Here is a 21,931-nt window from a genome sequence, read left to right on the forward strand (position 1 = left end):
TGTCGGTTATTTTTAACCAATTGATCTCGGTTCAATTGTGCTTTTTCCCCCCGAGCTCAACATGCACATTGCGCCGTTTCTCGGGTGATAAAGCCAACTTCTCTGGTCTGTGTTTCTTTTACACCAGCTGCATTACGTTAGTGTGGGGAAGACATGGAGAGTGAGAGAAAAGACAGAAGAATGGGCTCTCGAGAGGGATAGCGAGTAGTTTGCTTCAAGGTATCTCTACATGAAAATAGATCTAAGTGATTAATAGTTGGTATTCAGTCATAAAATTATACCTTAATTTACTTAACTACTAAAAGTGATTGTCAGACAGCATAGGCAGCAGCTCTATAGAAATGAAAGTAAAATAAAATACAGATTGTTTTTATTTATTATAGTATAATTATAGAATGCATGATGGTTAATAAGTGATAAGCAGTAATCTACAGTCCCTACCAACATTGTGGACTTTTGTTTTATTTTGTATAGAGCTGAGATGACAGAATGAAATAGTCAAATAAAATCTAATGTATATATAAAACTGAAATATTTTATAGTAAAGTCATGTAAATAAATGTCTAATAAGCAGTCACTACAAACATTGGACTTTTATTAATTGTTTATTTAGCGTTACAGCATTCAACCCACAAGGCATTTAAGGTTTAAAAAAATACAACCAAAACACCTCAAAAAGCACTAATCACTCAGCACTAATTACAGCTGGCAGCTGCTTGAAATACTCTGACTTGTTTGATGGAGAGCCTCCTCAGTTTGTGAACTCTGCACTCTAATTTAGAAAGGTATATTACTGTAATAATTACAATGTAGTTATTTATTTTAACTTTTTTTTGTGTGTGGGGGGGGGTGAAAACTGATGTAGATTCAAAAGTAATCACTTGTGCTTAAACTAAACAACCTCAGGAGGCAGTTTTAAAAGAGCAGAACGAGGGCACAGTGACAGATACATGTAGCAGTTTCAGCAAATACATGAATTGCTGTGCCTTAAATGGAATCTAACAGCCCAAGGCACAAAGCATGACAGGCTTGTTAGTAGGTTCCTCTGACATATAGAGCAAAGCCTTCACCAAGAGTACCGTGATGTGAAGGCTTCTCCAAGTACCATGACAGTCACCACCAGGGGAAATAAATAGCATTCTTTATAAAATTACTTGCTAGAAGAATGCTCAGTACAGTGTTGGACAAAATCTGTTCTTTGGAGAGAATGAAGCACAAGCAGTCCTCAGGTTCAGTGTCACAATGATCATTATTCTTCAAGGGGAGAATCAAACAAGCATGAAGCATCCAGTGGTCCACATTTTGTAAGAACGCTGGATAGGTGACTTGGACCCGTGAGTAAAATGAGTACAAGTAGTATTTGAAAACATTAAAAAGGCAGTTGTCCAAATCCAGTAGCCGACTTCATTTACAAGCTTAGGAATACTTACCATGACAACAGATGACTAGAGGACTAGATCATCTTTGTCCTCTCAAGTAAGTTTCTGTGCATTTTTGGTAAAAGGCCACAGTCCACTTTGAAGGAAATATTTAAAAAATAAAAGTTGCACTAAAAGCAGTCCAGTGTTCCCTTTTCCTGCATCCCCACCAGAGGGCAGAACTGAGGCATTCAAACATCTTCACTATCCCATGAATCCTGCCTATGGTGGAGTTTGAACATTTGTCAAGACTCAATCTCAGTGTGAATCTGACTGTATCCGTTGGAGGGATCACGTTGCCGACAAAGCACAGCGAGCAGGAGGACGATAAGGAGGAAGAGCAAACAGCCACAAACTGCTAGTCCGATGACCACCTCTGATGAGACCAGAGAAGACAGTAGATATGACAAACACACAATATTAGTCGTTCCATGTCATTTCAGCAAACAATGACACCCAACATCTCAAAGTGTTCTGAAATAGTTCCTGCAGCTAGAAACATAAGCATTCCTGCAACTTTATTCTGTTGAAATATAATTTATCTGAAAAAAATTCCACTAATTGCACCCAAAATTGGCAATTTTAAATTTATATTATTCTTATATTTAATAAATATATTGTCCAAATGTGCTCCTTTTTCCTAATTTCTAGGTGGTGGCTCAGCTTTAACATTGTAGATAGTTTGTAGCTTCCATCAATGTAATTGTCTGCATCATTTCCAATCCCCCATATATTATTTTTTAGGGGTAAAAAAATAAAATAACATGCATACATTTGTTCAAAAGTTGAGTCACTTAGAATTGTCCTTGTTTTAGAAAGAAAATACATTTTTGTTGGTCCATTAAAATATTAAATTGTTCAGAAATAAAATGTAGACATTGTTAATGTTGTAAATTACTAGTGTAGCTGGAAACAGCTGATTTTTATGGAATATCTACGTAGGCAAATTATCCGCAACCATCACTCCTGTGTTCCAATGGTACGTTGTGTTAGCTAATCAAAGTTTATCGTTTCAAATTGATCATTTGAAAACCTTTTTGCAATTATGTTAGCACAGCTGAAAACTGTTGTCCTGATTTAAATAATATTAACTGGCCTTCTTTAGACTAGTTGAGTATCTGGAGCATCAGCATTTGTGGGTTCGATTACAGGCTCAAAATGGCCAGAAACAAAGACCTTTCTTCTGACACTAGTCAGTCTATTCTTGTTCTGAGAAATGAAGGCTATTCCAAGCAAGAAATTGCCAAGAAACTGAAGATCTCGTAAAACGCTGTGTACTACTCCCTTCACAGAACAGCGCAAACTGGCTCCAACCAGAATAGAAAGAGGAGTGGGAGGCCCCAGTGCACAACTGAGCAAGAGCACAAGTACATTAGTGTCTAGTTTGAGAAACAGATGCCTCACAAGTCCTCAACTGGCTGCTTCATTAAATAGTACCCGCAAAACACCCGTCTCAACGTCAACAGTGAAGAGGCGACTGACCTAGGCAGAGTTGTAAAGAAAAAGCCATCTCTCAGACTGGCCCCAAAAAATAAAATTGTAAGATGGGCAGAAGAACAGACAGTGGAAGCTTGGAAAAAAAGTGTTATTGACAGAAATCTAAGTTGAGGTGTTTGGATCACAAAGAAGAATATTCGTGAGGTGCAGAAAAAAATTATGATGCTAGAGGTATGCTTGACGCCACCTGTCAAGCATGGTTGAGGCAATGTGATGGTCTGGGGGTGCTTTGGTGGTGGTAAAGTGGGGGATTTTGTACAGGGTAAAAGGGATCTTGAAGAAGGAAGGCTATCACTCCATTTTGCAACGCCATGCCATATACTGTGGACGGTGTTAAATTGGAGATAATCTCCTCCTACAACAGGACAATGGCCCAAAGTATGGCTCCAAACTATACAACAATTTAGGGAAGAAGCAGTCAGCTGGTATTCCGTCTATAATGGAGTGGCCAGCAGTCACCAGATCTCAACCCTATTGAGCTGTTGTGGGGGCAGCTTGACCGTATGGTACGTAAGAAGTGCCCATCAAGACCATTCAACTTGTGGGAGGTGCTTCAGGAAGCATGGGGCGAAATCTCTTCAGACTACCTCAACAAATTGACAACTAGAATGCCAAAGATCTGCAAGGCTATAACTGCTGTAAATGGAGAATTCTTTGACGAAGCCAAAGTTTGAAGGACACAATTACTACTTCTATTAAAAAACATAATTTCCTATTTATTTTGCAACTAATTTCCTGTATGTAAGTGACCCCAAACTTTTGAACGGTAGTATATAACATTCTACTGGTTACAATAATTTTGTAAAATAATTAAACGTGTGGTGTGCGCAGAGGGGAGGTGCAATTTAATTAGGCTAATTTCTCAGAGATCAAATGATATTTCAACAAAATAATGTTGACTGAATGCTTATCTTTTCCATTTCTAACTACAGAAACCATTTCAGAACAATCAGAGACAGTGGGTGTCAAAATCTTCTTTCTTGCATCTTTTTAATTTCAAGGGATACTTTGAGATTTTGTCCCTTTATCTATTTCCCCAGAGTCAGATGAACTCGTGGATACAATTTTGTGTGTCTAGTATGAAGGAAGTAGGAGGTAGTTTTGCAAGCCAATGCTAACTAGCGTTAGTGCAATGACTGGAAGTCTATGGGTAACGCTAGTGAGCAACCTTCTTCAAACTGCACACAGAGACATAAAAATTGTATCCACAAGTTCATCTTACACTGGGGAAGTAGATAAACGGCTTCTGACAAAATCCTGAAGTATTCCTTTAAAGTGTTCTACATTCTATGGCTTCAAGGCTCTTCATCAAACGGCCATCATACCTTTATCCTTTCTAGGAGACTCCACCATGCACTCCTTGCCCCAATCCTCTGGGATGGATGGTTTGGTGAGGCGCACAAAGTCCTCCAGGGGGCAGAAGAGGTCACAGCTAGGTACAGCCAGTTGGTAAGGCGCTCTTCTGGTGTCATTGCGGTAAAACATGGCCACTGTGAATGATCTAAAGAAGAGTTAAACTTTCTATATCAGACGGACAGCAGATCTCAAAATCGAATATATATTTATTTTGACTGAATTTAGCTTATTCGAGATAATACAGTATAACCACATAATGCTTGGAATAGCTATTTGGGTCTTATTCCATCACAGTACAACCTACCCGTTGTCTTCCTGATAGAGTTCAAATATGTGGCAGGAGGCATAGGGTGGCTGCTTTCCATTGAAGATACTCAAACTCGACTGCAAAGCCACAATGGTGGTGTCATGCTGAAAAGTAACACAAGACTCAAGCATTGGATTAGGGATAGGCAACTTTGATGGGGGTGGGGGCCATACACACAACAACAAAAAATCATGAGGGGCCACAGTGGCTCGTCAGTATGAGTACCCACATTTACACAGCCCCCCCCCCCCCCAGCTGACGCACAACCAAATTTCAAAAGTCCACCATGTGTATTTTATTATTCTAACTCTAAACAGTAAGTTGAGACCCCGATTGAGTTCTCCTCCCCCAAAATTTAAATTGATCCGCGGGCCTACAAAACAGGGGCCACCGGCTGCATGAGCCACCAGTTACCCGCCCCTGCATTAGATGAACAATTTCCAGCAAACAGGCTAAAGCATCCACATAAAAGGAGATCATGCACAAGATTTAAAAGCTTACCGCAGAGAGCATCATCATCTTCAGACGGCGATTAGAGTCAGGAAGTGCAGACTCTGAGATGTTATTTACAATGCTACCCAATAGGACACCTATTTGATGGAGTAGTAAAAGCATATAAGTGAGCAGTTATCTAGACAATGAGAATATTTACCATCTCTTATCTCATTCCTTCAGTGCTATTGGCATTACATAAAACATCAGCTGACATCAAATGGTGGGTGTGTGGTTACTCTTATCTCGATGATGTGCAAAGTAGTTTAACCGTTTGGCTTAGTATGCTCAACTCAAATATGTATGAATGCATATTCAAATCTCTAGTCTCTCTTCCATATATTTGATGGCCAAATGAATAATTGCAATAGCTAAACGGAGTGGCTGCCCATCCAACTTTTATGGACCCCTCTTCCCGACAGATAAAGGTCCCGAAGCTTCTGCGCATGTGCAGTACCCTCTACTTTACGCACAGTCTATGCTCTACCCGTAGAGAACAGGCTACTCTGGCAAATGGTGCTTGTTACTAAAGTAAGATCAAAGCTGAATCAATGTCTGCAAGAGCACAGAATTATAGTCTTCAACATAATTTAATACCATTGTTTTGAAGTTATTGTAAGACAACACAACCTCATTTATTTTGTGATTTTAGGATGATTGTTCAAATGGTCACATTTCTCTCATGTGGCCAAGGATGTGTGAAGGCATTTTCTGTTAAACCTTACTAATGCTTTTGTATTAAAATAACTGTCTTTAAGCCTAGGCATTGTGCTTGAGTTCATTTCTTTAAACTCATAAGATAGAAAAGCGTGTGCGCATTAATAGAGGCCTGTCTAACTGTTCTGTGTGTAGAATGACCCCATGATGTCTGGGCACTCAGCCAAGAATTGACAGAAACGGACTGGTTCTTCTTAAGTTAGCTGGAGACAGTAAATGTTATATCCTGCACACCAACGATAAAGCTATTCTGTTTGGAGCCTGTTTCTGGGCCAAATATTAATGTTTTGTGTGTGTGACCAGTACGACCATACATAATCTGGGCCGTCAGTTAAAGGCACTTGCTTGCCCAAACTGGGGGAACAGTTGCGCTACTGTTAGGAAGTAACTCCAGACATACTTCCTCTGTCATTCTGGTCCCGATTGTCCTCACTCAGTTGTAACAGACAGAGGCAACCTTTTCACCCAGTTGTCTCCCTTCACACACACACACACACACACACAGTGGCTTGCGAAAGTATTCATCCCCCTTGGAATTTTTCCAATTTTGTTGCCTTACAACATGCAATGAAAATAGATTTTTTTGGGGGGGTTGTATCAATTCATTTACACAACACGCCTACCACTTTGAAGATGCAAATTTAAAAAAAAGAATGAAACAAACTTGAGCGTGCATAACTGTTCACCCCCCCAAAGTCAAAACTTTATAGAGCCACCATTTGCAGTAATTACAGCTGCATGATTCTTAGGGTTTGTCTCTATAAGCTTGGCACATCTAGCCACTGGGATTTTTGCCCATTCTTCAAAGGCAAAACTGCTCCAGCTCCTTCAAGTTGGATGGGTTCTGCTGGTGTACAGCAATCTTTGTCATACCACAGATAGTCAATTGGATTGAGGTCTAGGCTTTGACTAGGCCATTCCAAGACATTGAAATGTTTTCCCTTAAACCACTCAAGTGTTGCTTTAGCAGTATCCTTAGCATCATTGTCCTGCTGGAAGGTGAATCTCTGTCTCGGTCTCAAATCTCTGGAAGACAAACAGGTTTCCCTCAAGAATTTCCCTGTATTTAGTGCCATCCATCATTCCTTGAAATCTGACCAGTTTCCCAGTCCCTGCCAATGGATAAACATCCCCACAGCATGATGCTACCACCACCATGCTTCACTGTGGGGATGTTGTTCTCGGGGTGATGAGGGATGTTGGGTTTGCGCCAGACATAGTGTTTTCCTTGATGGCCAAAAATATCAATTTTAGTCTCATCTGACCAGAGTACCCTCTTCCACATGTTTGGGGAGTCTGCCACATGCCTTTTGGCGAACACCAAACGTGTTTGCTTATTTTTTTCTTTGAACAATGGCTTTTTTTCTGGCCACTCTTCATTAAAGCCCAGCTCTGCAGAGTGTAGGGCTCCAATCTCCACTGTGGAGCTTTGCAGCTCCTTCAGGGTTATATTTGGTCTCTTTGTTGCCTTTCTGATTAATGCCCTCCTTGCCTAGTCTGTGAGTTTTGGTGGGCGGCTCTCTCGAGAGGTTTGTTGTGGTGCCGTATTCTTTCCATTTCTTAATAATGGATTTAAATGGTACTCCGTGGGTTGTTCAAAGTTTTTAATATTTTTTTTACAACCCAACCCTGATCTGAACTTCTCCACAACTTTGTCCCTGACCTGTTTGGAGAGCTCCTTGGTCTTCATGGTGCCGCTTGATTGGTGGTGCCCCTTGCTTAGTGGTGTTGCAGACTCTGGGGCCTTTCAGAACAGGTGTATATATACACACTGAGATCATGTGACACTTAAATAAAGTCCACCTGTGTGCAACCTAACTAATTATGACTTCTGAAGGTAATTGGTTGCACCAGATCTTATTTAGGGGCTTCATAGCAAAGGGGGTGAAAGGGGGTGAATACCACTTTTCCATTTTTTGTATAAAAAAATGTCAGAATATTTTTTAACAAGTCATATTTTTCATTTCACTTCACCAATTTGGACTATTTTGAAATCCAAATAAAAATCTATTTAAATTACATGTTGTAATGCAATAAAATAGGAAAAACGCCAAGGGGGATGAATACTTTGCAAGGCACTGTACACAGGGTCACGTGTTTTTGCAGATGCTTGAATGGGATAACTTGACTATATAAGGCCAGGTACTCTTTGTACAGGAGGCTCTTACTCCATTTCACCTGTGTGGTGCAACCAGCCTCTTATTATAATAAGTTAATAAAAGTGATATTTTGATTATTGACTTTGCCTCTCCTCATTATTAGTTAAAGGTAGAATTTCCACCACATGTCTGTTCTATTCATTCCATTTCTATGCAATTAAACCTATCCGACAGGCGAAATCCAGATAGAACTTTTGAAAAACTGGGCCCAGGTGTGGGGAAAAGGAAACCAGAGAGGTGGGACAGGACAGTTACCTACAGCTCCGCAGCCTTGGCCATCACTAAATAGCACATACAAAGGGAATGTAGATAGCTAAGCTAAAACAAGTTTCTGCCCTTCCCATTCTGACAGTTGGCATTACCTCCTTGGAGCCGGCTTTTCTCCTGATGCTTGTAGACCTCAAACATGATTTCAAAGCCAAAGTCCTTGAGCTTTCTCAGATCATCCATGATGTTAGGGGTCACCCAGTCAGGAGCGGTCATGTTGTGCCTTGCCTGAAATTACATGGATGGAGAATGAAAACTAAAAGTCCAATATAATCATGACACTGCATCAAGGTGAAATTACACAACAATGTTTGTAAGATAATCCAATTCAATCTACATGCTGTTGTCTCTAAAGTAAAATAGCATGATATTGCTACCATTACAGTGTAGAACATCGAATAAAACAAGGTTACCAAGGTAACCACCAATAAAATGAAAGTAGATATCGGCTAAATTTCTTATTGAACACATTTCTTGATATACAAATAATTGTTTTGATCTGGCCAGAAACAATCTATGACCACATTGCTGCATTTGTGTCTCCCCAACCATTTCCAAATGTCTTTACATGTCAGGTTGATTTCAGCTGACCAGAGTAGACTGACATGACTTCCCGCACCTCTCAACAGTCATAAGACTGAGTAGCCACAGCACCAGCACACAGTTCTGTTTTCACTTTCACATAAACCACTGTGGTTTCTCACTAGCTAAAATTCTGCCTGTGGTAACATTTCCCATACTAACGTAAAAGTTTAACATTCACTTAATCTGCATGATTTATGGCAAACTGTACGGTGGAAATTCTGTAACATGTCGCAAAATATATTCTACATGGATAGTAAGCAAAGTGATAAAACTGTAAGGAATTATAGCTATCATAGGTAATATAAGCTTCGTACCTCACAGAACAGGGTGTCATAGACACTCCAAACAGTCTCAATGTTGGTGTTCTTCAGACCAGTTCTCTCCTGTATCATCGTTATTAAGTCCTGTAAGAGCAAAGGATCAAACAATGATAATCTAGACAAGGGGCATTCAAAGTTAAGATTGATGAAGTGCCAACATGTGTGGTTGGCAAGTGATGGAGAAGAAATTCAAAACAAGGTAGAAACAAGGCAACTGCAAACATGCCATCCCCCACAAATTATGCAGCGCCCCCTAGGCCAATCAGTGTAATTTTGTAAATGACGGATCTCTATGGCAAGACGCATTATTCACCCAAGTCTCGTCAAAATCGGCCAAGTGGTATCTGAAATATCACGTGGGTTAACTAGACTTGTATCCCTGAGCACGTGTACGTAATTATCACTCGGAGTCAAACAGATCAAGAGATGTAAACGTGCCCATTCTAGCGCCACCATGTGGCCAATATGAATGTTATTGTATATGTTCAGTCTCGACAGTGTTTGCAACATGTGTACTAAATTTTGTTAAAACACAAATATCCTTGACTGATTTATATGAATTTATGTGCCAGACCACGCCCATATGAATGTTTACTGGGCAATAGCGGCCATGTTGTTTTAGGTACTAGTCTGGAAAGTATTGTGTTGAGAGACCTTTGTCCATAGAGGCCACATATCATGTTTCGTGCAGATCGTCAATCGGTGACAGAATAGCGTTTTTCAAAAAAGTCTTAGTGGCAGAAAATTAATCTTGGGTCCCTGAAGCAAATTTGATCCTTGTGAGGAGAGGCAACCATGTCCATTATTTCATGACTTTAGGTCAAACGGGGTTAGTAGGGACGTGACCTTTCAAAGTTAGCATTTTCAATCACCTGTTATAGCGCCACCATCTGGCCAATCAGTTTAATTTTGTAAATGCAGATCTCTGGCAAGATGCATAATTCACAGTTTCGTCAAAATCGACCCAGAGCTGCCTTTGATATTGCGTGTGACGAACAAAAATACAGATGTACTAACGGTTTGTGCCTCAAACCATAGACAATTAACGAAAAGGTAATCCCTTTTCAAAGGAATAAGTATCTAGCCTCATTAGCCAGTCTTCGCCTTAATTTCAGTGACACTTACTTTGTATAGAAATGTCACGTTGAGGTACTTTTCTGAGTGTTCCGTCTCATTCATGAGGATTTTATAACGAGGGCAACCCGGAATGGGAAACGACAAAAGCTGAAATAAATACATTTTTAGATGGAAACATTAGTATGGAGGTAGCCAATAACTTATTATTTAAAACAATCCTATTCAGAATGTATTTTGTGGCAGCTGTTCATCTTTGGATGTAACCAAAGACCTCAGCACCCTGCTCACCCTCTCCTCAAACTGGGGTACAGTGTGAACAGGAATAGGCTGCCACTCCAGTGTTGGGTTGAAGACCTGTGATCCATTGGGAGGGTACAATCCAGCCAAGTTGGCCTCTGCACTCATCAAGGTCCGGTCATAGTCTGTGCTTCTCACAGCAATCTAGACAATGAACAATAGGAGGGGTAGTGGTTATCCCTTATTTATGCAGTTGTGGCTACAGCCTAGAGCTGGCTTTACATACTTCAAGACTTAGTGCATTATAGGAAGAGAGTCCATTACTTGGACAGAGTGCACAGTTTGTTTAACATGGGCGATACACACAATACAATTTGAAAATCTTTATCTTCACTTTTCTCATTGAAATGATTGTGTGACAGAGATAGAACCATCATAGTTTCAACAAGGAACTAAACTATAAATTACCTCACGTCGGTCATAGGTATCATTGAGAAAACCCTGATAGCGTTTCCGCAGCGCTTGTCCCAGCTCAAAGTGCTGCCTCATTCCTACCTGTAGGGATCATAGAAACGGTGTGCTATTAGTACATCAAGAACCACACCCGTCAGTGCATCAGGATCCTTCTTCAACACTCATTCTAGCTTGGGTAAAAGTTAGTTTGAAGTATCATTCCACTCCTTATCAAGTTGGCAGGTAGCCTAGTGGTTGGAGTGTTGGGCCAGTAACAGAAAGGTTGCTGGATCTAATCCCCAAGCTGAAAAGGTAAAAATCGGTTGTTCTGCCCCTGAACAAGGCAGTTAACCCACTGTTTCCCTGTAGGCCGTCAATGTAAATAAGAATTTGTTCTTAATTGGGCAGCAGGGTGGTTAGAGCGTTGGGCTAGTAACTGAAAGGTTGCAAGTTCGATTCACCGAGCTGACATGGTACAAATCTGTCTTTCTGCCCCTGAACAAGGCAGTTAACCCACTGTTCCTAGGCCATCATTGAAAATAATAATTTGTTCTTAACTGTCTTGCCGAGTTAATAATAAATAAAGGTTAATGGACTTGGCTAGTCAAATATAAAAGACTAAAAGCTAAACATGACATTAGCATGACACTGAGTACAAGTAGTGGAATGTTAGCAAAACAGGTTCTGAAATTTAGGCTAGTGTTATTCAGTCAAAATACATTTTTGGCCTTTACCTGCGAGAGCTGTCCAAAGCCCTGAGGCCAAGAGCTCTCCTGGTAGCGATCAGTAGGGTAGGCTTTGACAGGTGATCGGTCACCATGACGGTAAAGCTAGGTAAAACATGTAATAGGATACAGACATTGTTCAACATTGAAAATCTATTAAAGTCACCCAAACATGATATTCTAGGCAAGTGACAAACTGATTGAACAGCTGGGCTGTTCCATTTCCAGCACAAGCAGCATAAAGAAGTTCAGCGAAAACCACACCACAATTAGGCTAAACTCAAATGTGTATTTTGTCTTGCATTAACATCGCCACACTTACTAAAGCAAACTCAACATAGTAACAATCCAGTATCGTAGTTAGTTAACGTTACGTGAAATAGTCATTGGGGTCACTAACGTTAGCTTGTACAGACCTAAAACAGGCAACAGTTAATCGTTATTAGCTTAAAGTTAGCAAGATACAAAGCACTAACTGTCCAGACTCGATAAGGTTTACCAGAGCCAATGCTAGCCAACAGCAGAACAGGTTTTGATAGCTAACGTTATTTCCCCTAGCTGGCGAACTTAAGCTAAACAAGTCAACTTGCATATCAACTATATACGCTAGATAACTAGCATACTCACCACAGTTACAAATGTCAGTCTTCTGTCTCCAACAACTTTGCCTAATACAACGGACATTGTCAATAATAGCAATACAGTGGAGTTCATCTTCAACGGCTAGTCGGTTGAAAACTGTAGCTATAAAACAACCATTCAAATAAAGAATAGAGGCACAAACAAGCTAGAGATGAACTTCTTCGGTGGGGTTTATCGGCGGTTGGCATCCAACGTTATGGTGCATTACCGCCACCTACTGTACTGGAGTGTAGGCCAGCGACAGGGAGAACTGAAATCCTACCTGCCAGCCCCGTTGCTCTTAAAAAAGATAACAACATATTTTAGACTGCATCTAATTATGTGCCTACTCAATATACTCTTTAAACTAATTTCCTGTATTCCCTTCACCCTCATACTATATCTCATCCTCTCTCTTTCCCTCCAATAATGTTCCCGCTGTATCAATACATGCTCCACTGTCTCTGTTTCCTGGCAATACTCACATTTTCCTGTTGGATGCTTTCCGATCACATGCAAGGTCTTATTCAACTGGCTGTGTCCCACCCTTAGTCTTGTATATATAGCCTCCTCTCTTCTGTCCCTTCCTTCCATTCTCCCCTGCCCTACATTCCTCTGTACTTGAAATAAATGCCTGCCATTAGTATCTCTACTCCACTGCTCCTGCCATTTCTCCACCATCACTGTCCATATCATGCTTTTTGCCTCTGCCTTGCTCTTTGAAACTACCACATCAACATCCCCACTACTTAGTGCTTGTTTAGCCAGTACATCAACTGCCTCGTTCCCCTCCACTCCCACGAGCTGGGACCCATGTAAATATTATCTGTACACCCATTTGTTTACTCCTGCCATGGGTTTGTAGCACCTCATAAAGCAGGTCGTCTGCTACGTGATATAAAGGACTGGAGACTCCTTAGCACTGCACATGAATCAGAGCAAATAACTACACTTGCTGGCTTAACTTCCTCCACCCACTGCAAGGCCAACAGTATGGCCATCATCTCTGCCAGATATACAGCCAGATGATCTGTAATACATTTCCTAACTCTCACCCCACATTCCTGCACTACAAAAGCTGACCCAGTGCATCCTGTCCTTGGATCTTTTGAACCATTTGTGCAAATGGCCACAAAATTCTGATACACAGTATCCAGACATCTTTTAAACAAATCTGATGGATCAACACCCTCCCCATCTTTCCCTAGTCTCTCCAATACTGCTAAATCTACTATTGGAGGTGGGAGTAGCCATGGTGGGTTCACAGAGATAGCTACCATTGGATTAAACTCCCTTCCATACAGTCCCATCTCCTTCGCCTGGGTATTACCAACCCACCCAAAGCTCCTGTTCTGTCTTCGCTCATGTTCCCAGCATGCCTGAAATCCCTTTCGCAGGATGAGATACCCCATGTCCCTGTAGGCTGACCCAATAATTCATTGCCAGCTGCTGTCTCCTAATCTGCAATGGCATTTCCCCCCATCTCCACTTGTAGTGCAGCCACTGGGGATGTCCAAAACGCCCCACTACATATTCTGAGTCCTTGTCCCTGTATGACATCTAGTCTTTCCAATGATGTACGGGCTGCCTAACCATACACTATACTTCCATAGTCTATTACAGATTGGATCAATGCAACATATATGGTCTTCAATGAGGCACACCTAGCCCCCCACCACTCCTTCCCTGTCCGACAGCACATCACATTTAGTATCTTCTTACACTTCCCACCACTCTCTCAATGTGTCCTGCCCAAGTCATTCTAGTATCAAAGTATACCCCAAGGAACCTGAAGGCCCTCACCCTCTCCAAGTTTCTCCCATATAACCTCAAGCATACATCATCTCCCACCTTCCTTCTTGTAAAGAACACGGTCTGAGTACTCTACAGAGAACCTGAATCCCCACATTAATGCCCACCGCTCTACCTCATCAATTGCTTCCTGTACCTTCCTGACTATATATGGCACATTTCTTCCTCTCTTCCATAAGGCCCCATCATCTGCAAATAACACCCTCCCAATATCAAATCAAATCAAATGTATTTGTCACATACACATGGTTAGCAGATGTTAATGCGAGTGTAGCGAAATGCTTGTGCTTCTAGTTCCGACAATGCAGTAATAACCAACGAGTAATCTAACTAACAATTCCAAAACTACTACCTTATACACACAAGTGTAAAGGGATAAAGAATATGTACATAAAGATATATGAATGAGTGACGGTACAGAGCGGCATAGGCAAGATGCAGTAGATGGTATCGAGTACAGTATATACATATGAGATGAGTATGTAAACAAAGTGGCATAGTTTAAAGTGGCTAGTGATACATGTATTACATAAAGATGCAGTAGATGATATAGAGTACAGTATATACGTATACATATGAGATGAATAATGTAGGGTATGTAAACATTATATTAAGTAGCATTGTTTAAAGTGGCTAGTGCGAGCGTACCAAGTAAATAGGCGTCACTCTAAAGCGGGAAGGTGGAATAAACGAGTCAGGAGTAGGTTCTTGATTGAACACAGTTCTCTATTGAGGGCATTTTGTCAACAAAAACATTCTAACATAATCAATGAAAAATCTTCCAAGGAAAAACACACATCTTCTTCTCCAGATGAAACAAGAACACAATAGGATTATCTTTAAACTACAACAAACATAAATCACGGGTTTGTCACCGTCTTAGTGGTTCTTCCAGCACAGCTTCTCTCTCTCGGTGGCCATCTTCCAGAGATAGTTTCCCCTCTCTGCTGGTTCCATTCTCTCTTTTATAGGGGAAGGAGGGTATCTCATTAGTACTGTCAGCTGTGCTTAATTGACTCTGGTTACCTTGTCTCCCATGCTTTGTTGGGCTACTATCCATGAGCCCAGCCTGCCCTCTAGTGGTCCTTCCACATACCTTCCCCCCCAGGACCGAACCGGAGGGTCGGGCGCCAGACGCACCGTCTTGGTAGCGTCGGGACAGCGCGTCTGCATTCCCGTTCCTCGATCCGGCCCTGTGGATGACATGGAACGAGAACGGTTGTAAAGACAAAAACCATCTGGCTATTCTGTTGTTATTGTTTCTCTTACCAGCCATCCACGTGAGGGGCGCATGGTCAGTAACTAATGCAAACCTCCGACCCAGTAGGTAGTACCGGAGATAATCGAGGGCCCACTTGATGGCTAAGGCCTCTTTCTCTACGGTCGCATACCTCTGCTCCCGATCGCTGAGTTTCCTACTAATGAAGAGAATCGGCTTTTCTGCTTCACCTTTACCCTGAGCTAGTACGGCCCCGAGCCCTGTATCCGAGGAGTCGACCTGCACAATGAACTCTTGTGAGAAGTCCGGAGCCTGTAGAACGGGATCAGAACACAGGCCATCTTTTAGCAATTGAAAGGCCTCTTCCGTCTCGTCTTTCCACTCTACCTGGTTTGGCAGGTTTTTCCTGATGAGGTTTGTGAGGGGGTTGGCAATGGTTGCATATCCCGGGATAAAACGGCGATAATATCCTGTTATTCCTAAGAAGGCCCGAACGTCTCGCTTGGTCCGGGGTCGAGGCCAGTCACGAATTGCCCTGGTCTTCTCTGCCTGCGGGAGTATTTTCCCATTCCCCACGGTATACCCCAGGTATTCCGCTTCGGACAGGCCCAGGCAGCATTTATTTGGATTGGCTGTCAACCCTGTGGCTTCCAAACTCACGAGCACCGCCCGTAATCGCAGGAGGTGACTATCCCAGTCCTCGCTGTGGATGACCACATCGTCTATGTACGCCGCTGCATACTCTTGATGGGGCCATAGAATGGCATCCATGAGGCGTTGGAAGGTTGCAGCGGCTCCGTGCAGTCCGAAGGGCATCCTCACATACTGGAAAAGCCCCTCTGGGGTGGCGAAGGCAGTCTTTGGGCGATCCTCCGGAGCCACCGGCACTTGCCAATATCCCTTCGTCAAATCCAGGGTAGTGATGAACTTGGCCTTTCCTAAGCGCTCCAAGAGTTCATCCACGCGGGGCATGGGGTACGCATCGAATGTAGAGATGGCATTCACGCCCCTAAAGTCGTTGCAGAGTCTCATACTACCATCGGCTTTGGGGACCAGGACTATGGGACTGGACCACCCGCTCGTCGAGGTCTCTCACGCCCATCCTCAACATCTCCCTCACCTCTTTCTTAGCGATGACTCGGCGAGCCTCAGGAATCCTGTAAGGGCGGATATGCACTTTCTTGCCGGGTTCAGTGTGGATATGGTGGAACAGGACATCTGTTTGTCCTGGGAATGGAGAGAATATTCGACCAAAGTTCATAATCAGCTTGTCTAGCTGTCTTGACTGCTCCGGTAGGAGAGTTTGGCCACGGCGCACCTGTGGTAGAGCCTCTTTTTTTTCTTTGCCCTCCAGGGCCATCAAAGCCACCTCCTCCTCTCGTCCATGGTACGTCTTCAGCAGGTTTATGTGATAGAGTTGGACCTTCTTCCTCCTGTCAGGTTGCTTGATGAGGTAATTGACCGGTGAGACCCTTTTCATTACCTCGTAGGGCCCCCTCCACTGCGCCAGCAAGCGATGTTCGGCCGTGGGCACAAGCACCATCACTTTCTCTCCCACGGTGAACTCACGGGGGGTCGCGGACTTATCATAGGCCCGGCCTTGGGTCCTTTGGGCCTTCTCCATATGCTCCTTGACTATGGGCCACACTGCTGACAGGCGGTCTCTCATCAGGGTAACGTGTTCTATTGTGGATCGAAAGGGGCATGGTTGGGTCTCCTTGGCTAAGTCGAGGATTCCTCGACAGGGTCTGCCATAGAGCAATTCAAACGGAGAGAATCCAGTGGATGCCTGGGGTACTTCTCGCAGGGCAAACATTAAGTGTGGGAGAAGCATGTCCCAGTTTTTCCCGTCTCGGGACACCACTCTTCTCAACATGCTTTTAATTGTTTTGTTCAAGCGTTCACACAACCCATCTGTTTGAGGGTGGAATATGCTTGTACGTATCTGTTGAACCTGATATAACCGACACAAGTCCTTCATCAACCGGGACATGAATGGGGTTCCTTGATCGGTTAAGATAGTCTTGGGAAGGCCCACACGAGAGAACATCAGGAATAACTCCTTGGCAATTCCCTTTGACGACATGTTACGCAGGGGTATGGCCTCCGGGAACTTGGTAGCGTAATCTATAACCACTAGGATGTACTCGTGTCCTCTGGCGGATTTTGGGAGGGGTCCTACGAGGTCCATAGCTATGCGTTCAAAGGGAGTCTCTATGATGGGGAGAGGAATCAAAGGGTTACGTAGGTGTGGCCGTGGGGCTGTACGTTGACATTGATCACACGTCTTACAATACCTGGCCACATCTCGGGTGACACGGGGCCAATAGAATCTCTGCATGATTCTGTCAATAGTCTTGTCTCGTGCCAGGTGTCCTCCTAGGACGTGGGAATGGGCTAACTGTAGAACTGTATCCCTGTATGGTCTAGGCACCATTAGTAATTCCTGGTTTTCCCCCCTTCGTCGTACGACCCAGTATAAGAGACCCCGCCTGATTGCATAGTAAGGAAGAGGGGGCTCACCTGATCCGTCGACGTTCCTCCCGTCGATCACCTTCACCTTCCTCATGGCCTCCCTTAGGTCTGGGTCTCTATGCTGCGAGGTGCCGAACTGTCCCTTTAATTCCTGGGGCAGGTCAACCTCAGTAGAGAGATGTGGAGGTTGTTCCACATCCCCATCAGGGGGGACCGAGGAGAATCCCTTCCAGGTTCCCTCCTCGGATGGAGCTTCAAATATATCCCTTAGTGCCTGGTTGCTCCTTCCTTCCTGCGTTGTGTATAACCCTTCACAGGTGTCTTCATCGGTGGTTTCCTGGAATATCTGTCGTAAACGTTGGGTCGCTATTTCTTCCTCTGCTGTAGAGGACGAGGACTCGGCTACGTCTCCTTGTAGTACTACTACCTCGGGCTTGGAGTTTCTCTTCTTTCTTGTCCCCCTTCTTCCCGTGCATAACGTCATCTGCCGAAGCTCCTTATATAGGGGACAGTCTCTCCCGATCAATAATGGCACCTTCAGCTTGGGCACTTTCCCTGCCCTGACTGTACACCTTCCTTTTGGAGTGAGAATAGGCAGATTCACAGTGGGGTAATAGTGGGTGTCTCCATGGATACAGGATACGGCTACTTTGTCTGGTAGCAGTGTTGCGGAGGTCACCATCCGCTCCTCTACTAACGTAACCATACTTCCCGAGTCGAGAATAGCTACCACATCTTGTCCTTCAACTCGCACCGGAATCTCTGAGGCTGGGGCTATCTCTGCTAACCAACAGTGTTGATCCTGCCCCCTCAAAACGGGATGGGTGGGGGTAGGCAGTGATGACTCTGTGACCATGGGCTCATCCTTGCTAGGACATTGTGGGGCATAATGGTTGGGAGACTGACATTTATAACACCGACCCTGCTGTGTGGTGGCTGACTTCTCCCACCTCCGGGGCTTGGACGTTTCGGTGGCGGGCGCGCCGGGTGAGTCGTGGTACGGGATTGGAAGACTCCTTCCGTTCCTCCTTGTCACTTTTTAACAACTCCCCTGTAGACCGATATGTTTCCACCGCCTGGGCTATGTCGTCGGCTGACAACGGGTTGGCTTGCCCCACAACCCTTTTTAAGTCACTGGGTAATTCTCTCAATATCTTGTCCACTACGAGAGTCTCTATCACATGTCCTACTCCCTTTCCAGGTTCTAGCCACTGTTTCGTCAGTCGTATTAAGGCGAAGATCTGGGCACGGACGGGTTGATCAGCTGTATAGGTCCATTGATGGAACTTTACAGCCCTATCTCTGGCAGTCAGCTGGTACCGGGACAGAATCTCGGTTTTTAGCCGCCCATAGTCCGCAGCTTCGCGGGAATCCAGGTCAAAATAGGCTTCCTGAGCCACCCCGGTCAAAAGAGGAGCTAATGCGCTAGCCCATTCTGTGGGCGGCCACTCTTCCAAGGTGGCCGTCCTTTCGAAGGTCATGAGGAAGGCCTCAATATCATCCTCCTTGGAGAGACGAGGTAAGATGGCGTGAGCAGCCGCTCTTGGCCTAACTCTAGGTTCTTCTCGTCGACTCAGCTGTTGTTGCAGGAGTTCTATGGTTGTCTGCTGTGCCGTGATCAATTGTTGTAGTAGGGTGTTATCCATCGCTCTTGAATGGTTCCTCCGGGTCTACTGGAAGAATATTGATTTACTCACTTCTCCTTGTGTCACTCGTCCACCTAATGCCCGTATCCTCCACCAATGCGAGCGTACCAAGTAAATAGGCGTCACTCTAAAGCGGGAAGGTGGAATAAACGAGTCAGGAGTAGGTTTTCTTGATTGAACACAGTTCTCTATTGAGGGCATTTTGTCAACAGAAACATTCTAACATAATCAATGAAAAATCTTCCAAGGAAAAACACACATCTTCTTCTCCAGATGAAACAAGAACACAATAGGATTATCTTTAAACTACAACAAACATAAATCACGGGTTTGTCACCGTCTTAGTGGTTCTTCCAGCACAGCTTCTCTCTCTCGGTGGCCATCTTCCAGAGATAGTTTCCCCTCTCTGCTGGTTCCATTCTCTCTTTTATAGGGGAAGGAGAGTATCTCATTAGTACTGTCAGCTGTGCTTAATTGACTCTGGTTACCTTGTCTCCCATGCTTTGTTGGGCTACTATCCATGAGCCCAGCCTGCCCTCTAGTGGTCCTTCCACACTAGTGATATATTTTACATCAATTCCCATTATTAAAGTGGCTGGAGTTGAGTCAGTGTGTTGGCAGCAGCCACTCAATGTTAGTGGTGGATGTTTAACAGTCTGATGGCCTTGAGATAGAAGCTGTTTTTCAGTCTCTCGGTCCCAGCTTTGATGCACCTGTACTGACTTTGCCTTCTGGATGATAGCGGGGTGAACAGGCAGTGACTCGGGTGGTTGTTGTCCTTGATGATCTTTATGGCCTTCCTGTGACATCTGGTGGTGTAGGTGTCCTGGAGGGAAGGTAGTTTGCCCCCCGTGAAGCGTTATGCAGACCTCACTACCCTCTGGAGAGCCTTACGGTTGTGGGCGGAGCAGTTGCCGTACCAGGCGGTGATACAGCCCGACAGGATGCTCTTGATTGTGCATCTGTAGAAGTTTGTGAGTGCTTTTGGTGACAAGCCAAATTTCATAAGCCTCCTGAGGTTGAAGAGGCGCTGCTGCGCCTTCTTCACGATGCTGTCTGTGTGGGTGGACCAATTCAGTTTATCTGTGATGTGTACGGCGAGGAACTTAAAACTTACTACCCTCTCCACTACTGTTCCATCGATGTGGATAGGGGGGTGTTCCCTCTGCTGTTTCCTGAAGTCCACAATCATCTCCTTAGTTTTGTTGACGTTGAGTGTGAGGTTATTTTCCTGACACCACACTCCGAGGGCCCTCACCTCCTCCCTGTAGGTCGTCTCGTCGTTGTTGGTAATCAAGCCTACCACTGTTGTGTCGTCCGCAAACTTGATGATTGAGTTGGAGGCGTGCGTGGCCACGCAATCGTGGGTGAACAGGGAGTACAGGAGAGGGCTCAGAACGCACCCTTGTGGGGCCCCAGTGTTGCGGATCAGCGGGGTGGAGATGTTACCTACCCTCACCACCTGGGGGCGGCCCGTCAGGCTGTTCCTGAGAGTAAACATCATTGATCATGATTGAGAACAACAGAGGACTAATCACACTCCCCTGTGGTGTACCATTATCCACCACGTAGCTGCCTGAGAGAGACTTCCCCACCCTCATCTGGATAGACCTTCCAAACAGGAAATCCTTTATCTAGTTGTACGTTCTTCCTCCTACCCCCATAATAACAAACTGGATTAACAACCCCTCCTTCCACATCATTGGTTTTCTACACATCAAACAATACAGCTACAACAGTCCTTGTTCACCTGAGCCTTCCTGACCTCTGCTTCTCAGCAGAGCACTGGGTCCATTGTTCCCCTACCCTTCCTGAATCCGTTCTGATGTGGCGATACTAACCCCCTGCTCTCTAGGAAGTAAGTTAGCCTCTCCGTTATCATTCACTCCATAATCTTACATACATGTGATGTTAAGGCTTTTGGCCGATAGCTTGTATGCTTCGTTGGGTCCTTCCCCGGCTTCCGGATTGGTACCACTACTGCCTCCTTCCAGCTGCCTGGTAGTTTCCCCTCCTCCCACACTCTGTTGTACAACACCAATACCTTATCCAGTGCCTCATCACTAAGATGGGCCAGCATAACACAGCACACCTCATCTTTCCCAGGTGAAGTTAACCCAGCATTACATATTGCCCTTTTCAACTCTGCCATTATAAATGGTGCATTCAACACATAATTTACATCCTGCCTACTATCCAGCACTCAAGGATGCTTCTTTCTTGTTCTCGCTCTCCCCCTCTGACAAATTTGCCGAGATATGCACATGGACAAACGCTTTGGCCATCATCTCTGCCTTCTCATCTGTTACTGCCATATCCTCCCCATTCGTCAACACTGGATAATCTCACTCCCTTTAACCCCACTTCTACCACTGGTGTCGCCCTTCCAATGGTGTCACAGAATCGACGCCAACATGACCTCTTTGCCTGACGAATAGTTCTCCTCAGAGCCTGGGCCTGCTTATACGGAATCAGATGTTGGAAGTTGTGTCCTTTTCAGTGCTCTAAATGCCCTGTTCCTACTCCTCACCATTGTCCCACACTCCTC

At 44.2% G+C, this 21,931-nt stretch overlaps 1 protein-coding gene across 1 annotated transcript; it reads right to left on the minus strand.

Annotated features, from left to right (window-relative positions):
* Positions 1 to 586: 586 nt before the first annotated feature.
* Positions 587 to 12,446, minus strand: LOC115112071 (lysosomal acid phosphatase-like). Its single transcript, XM_029638817.2, has 11 exons — positions 12,238 to 12,446; positions 11,620 to 11,715; positions 10,901 to 10,987; positions 10,484 to 10,636; positions 10,244 to 10,342; positions 9,113 to 9,202; positions 8,309 to 8,441; positions 5,080 to 5,168; positions 4,576 to 4,682; positions 4,241 to 4,416; positions 587 to 1,794 (listed from the first exon to the last, which is right to left on the minus strand). The coding sequence occupies exons 1-11, from the start codon at positions 12,322 to 12,324 to the stop codon at positions 1,664 to 1,666; spliced, it is 1,248 nt and encodes a 415-aa protein (XP_029494677.1). The 5' UTR covers positions 12,325 to 12,446; the 3' UTR covers positions 587 to 1,663.
* Between the last annotated feature and the right edge of the window lie 9,485 nt (positions 12,447 to 21,931).

This window comes from Oncorhynchus nerka, linkage group LG27 (genome assembly GCF_034236695.1).
Source record: "Oncorhynchus nerka isolate Pitt River linkage group LG27, Oner_Uvic_2.0, whole genome shotgun sequence".
Lineage (NCBI taxonomy): Eukaryota > Metazoa > Chordata > Actinopteri > Salmoniformes > Salmonidae > Oncorhynchus > Oncorhynchus nerka.

Coding starts and splice junctions, on each gene's coding strand:
- LOC115112071 (XM_029638817.2), bottom strand. CDS start 12,324: ATGAACTCCACTGTATTGCTATTATTGACAATGTCCGTTGTATTAGGC. Junction 11,716..12,237: donor GACTGACATTTGTAACTGTG/GTGAGTATGCTA, acceptor TGTTTTACCTAG/CTTTACCGTCATGGTGACCG. Junction 1,795..4,240: donor GTCTCCTAGAAAGGATAAAG/GTATGATGGCCG, acceptor TGGTCTCATCAG/AGGTGGTCATCGGACTAGCA.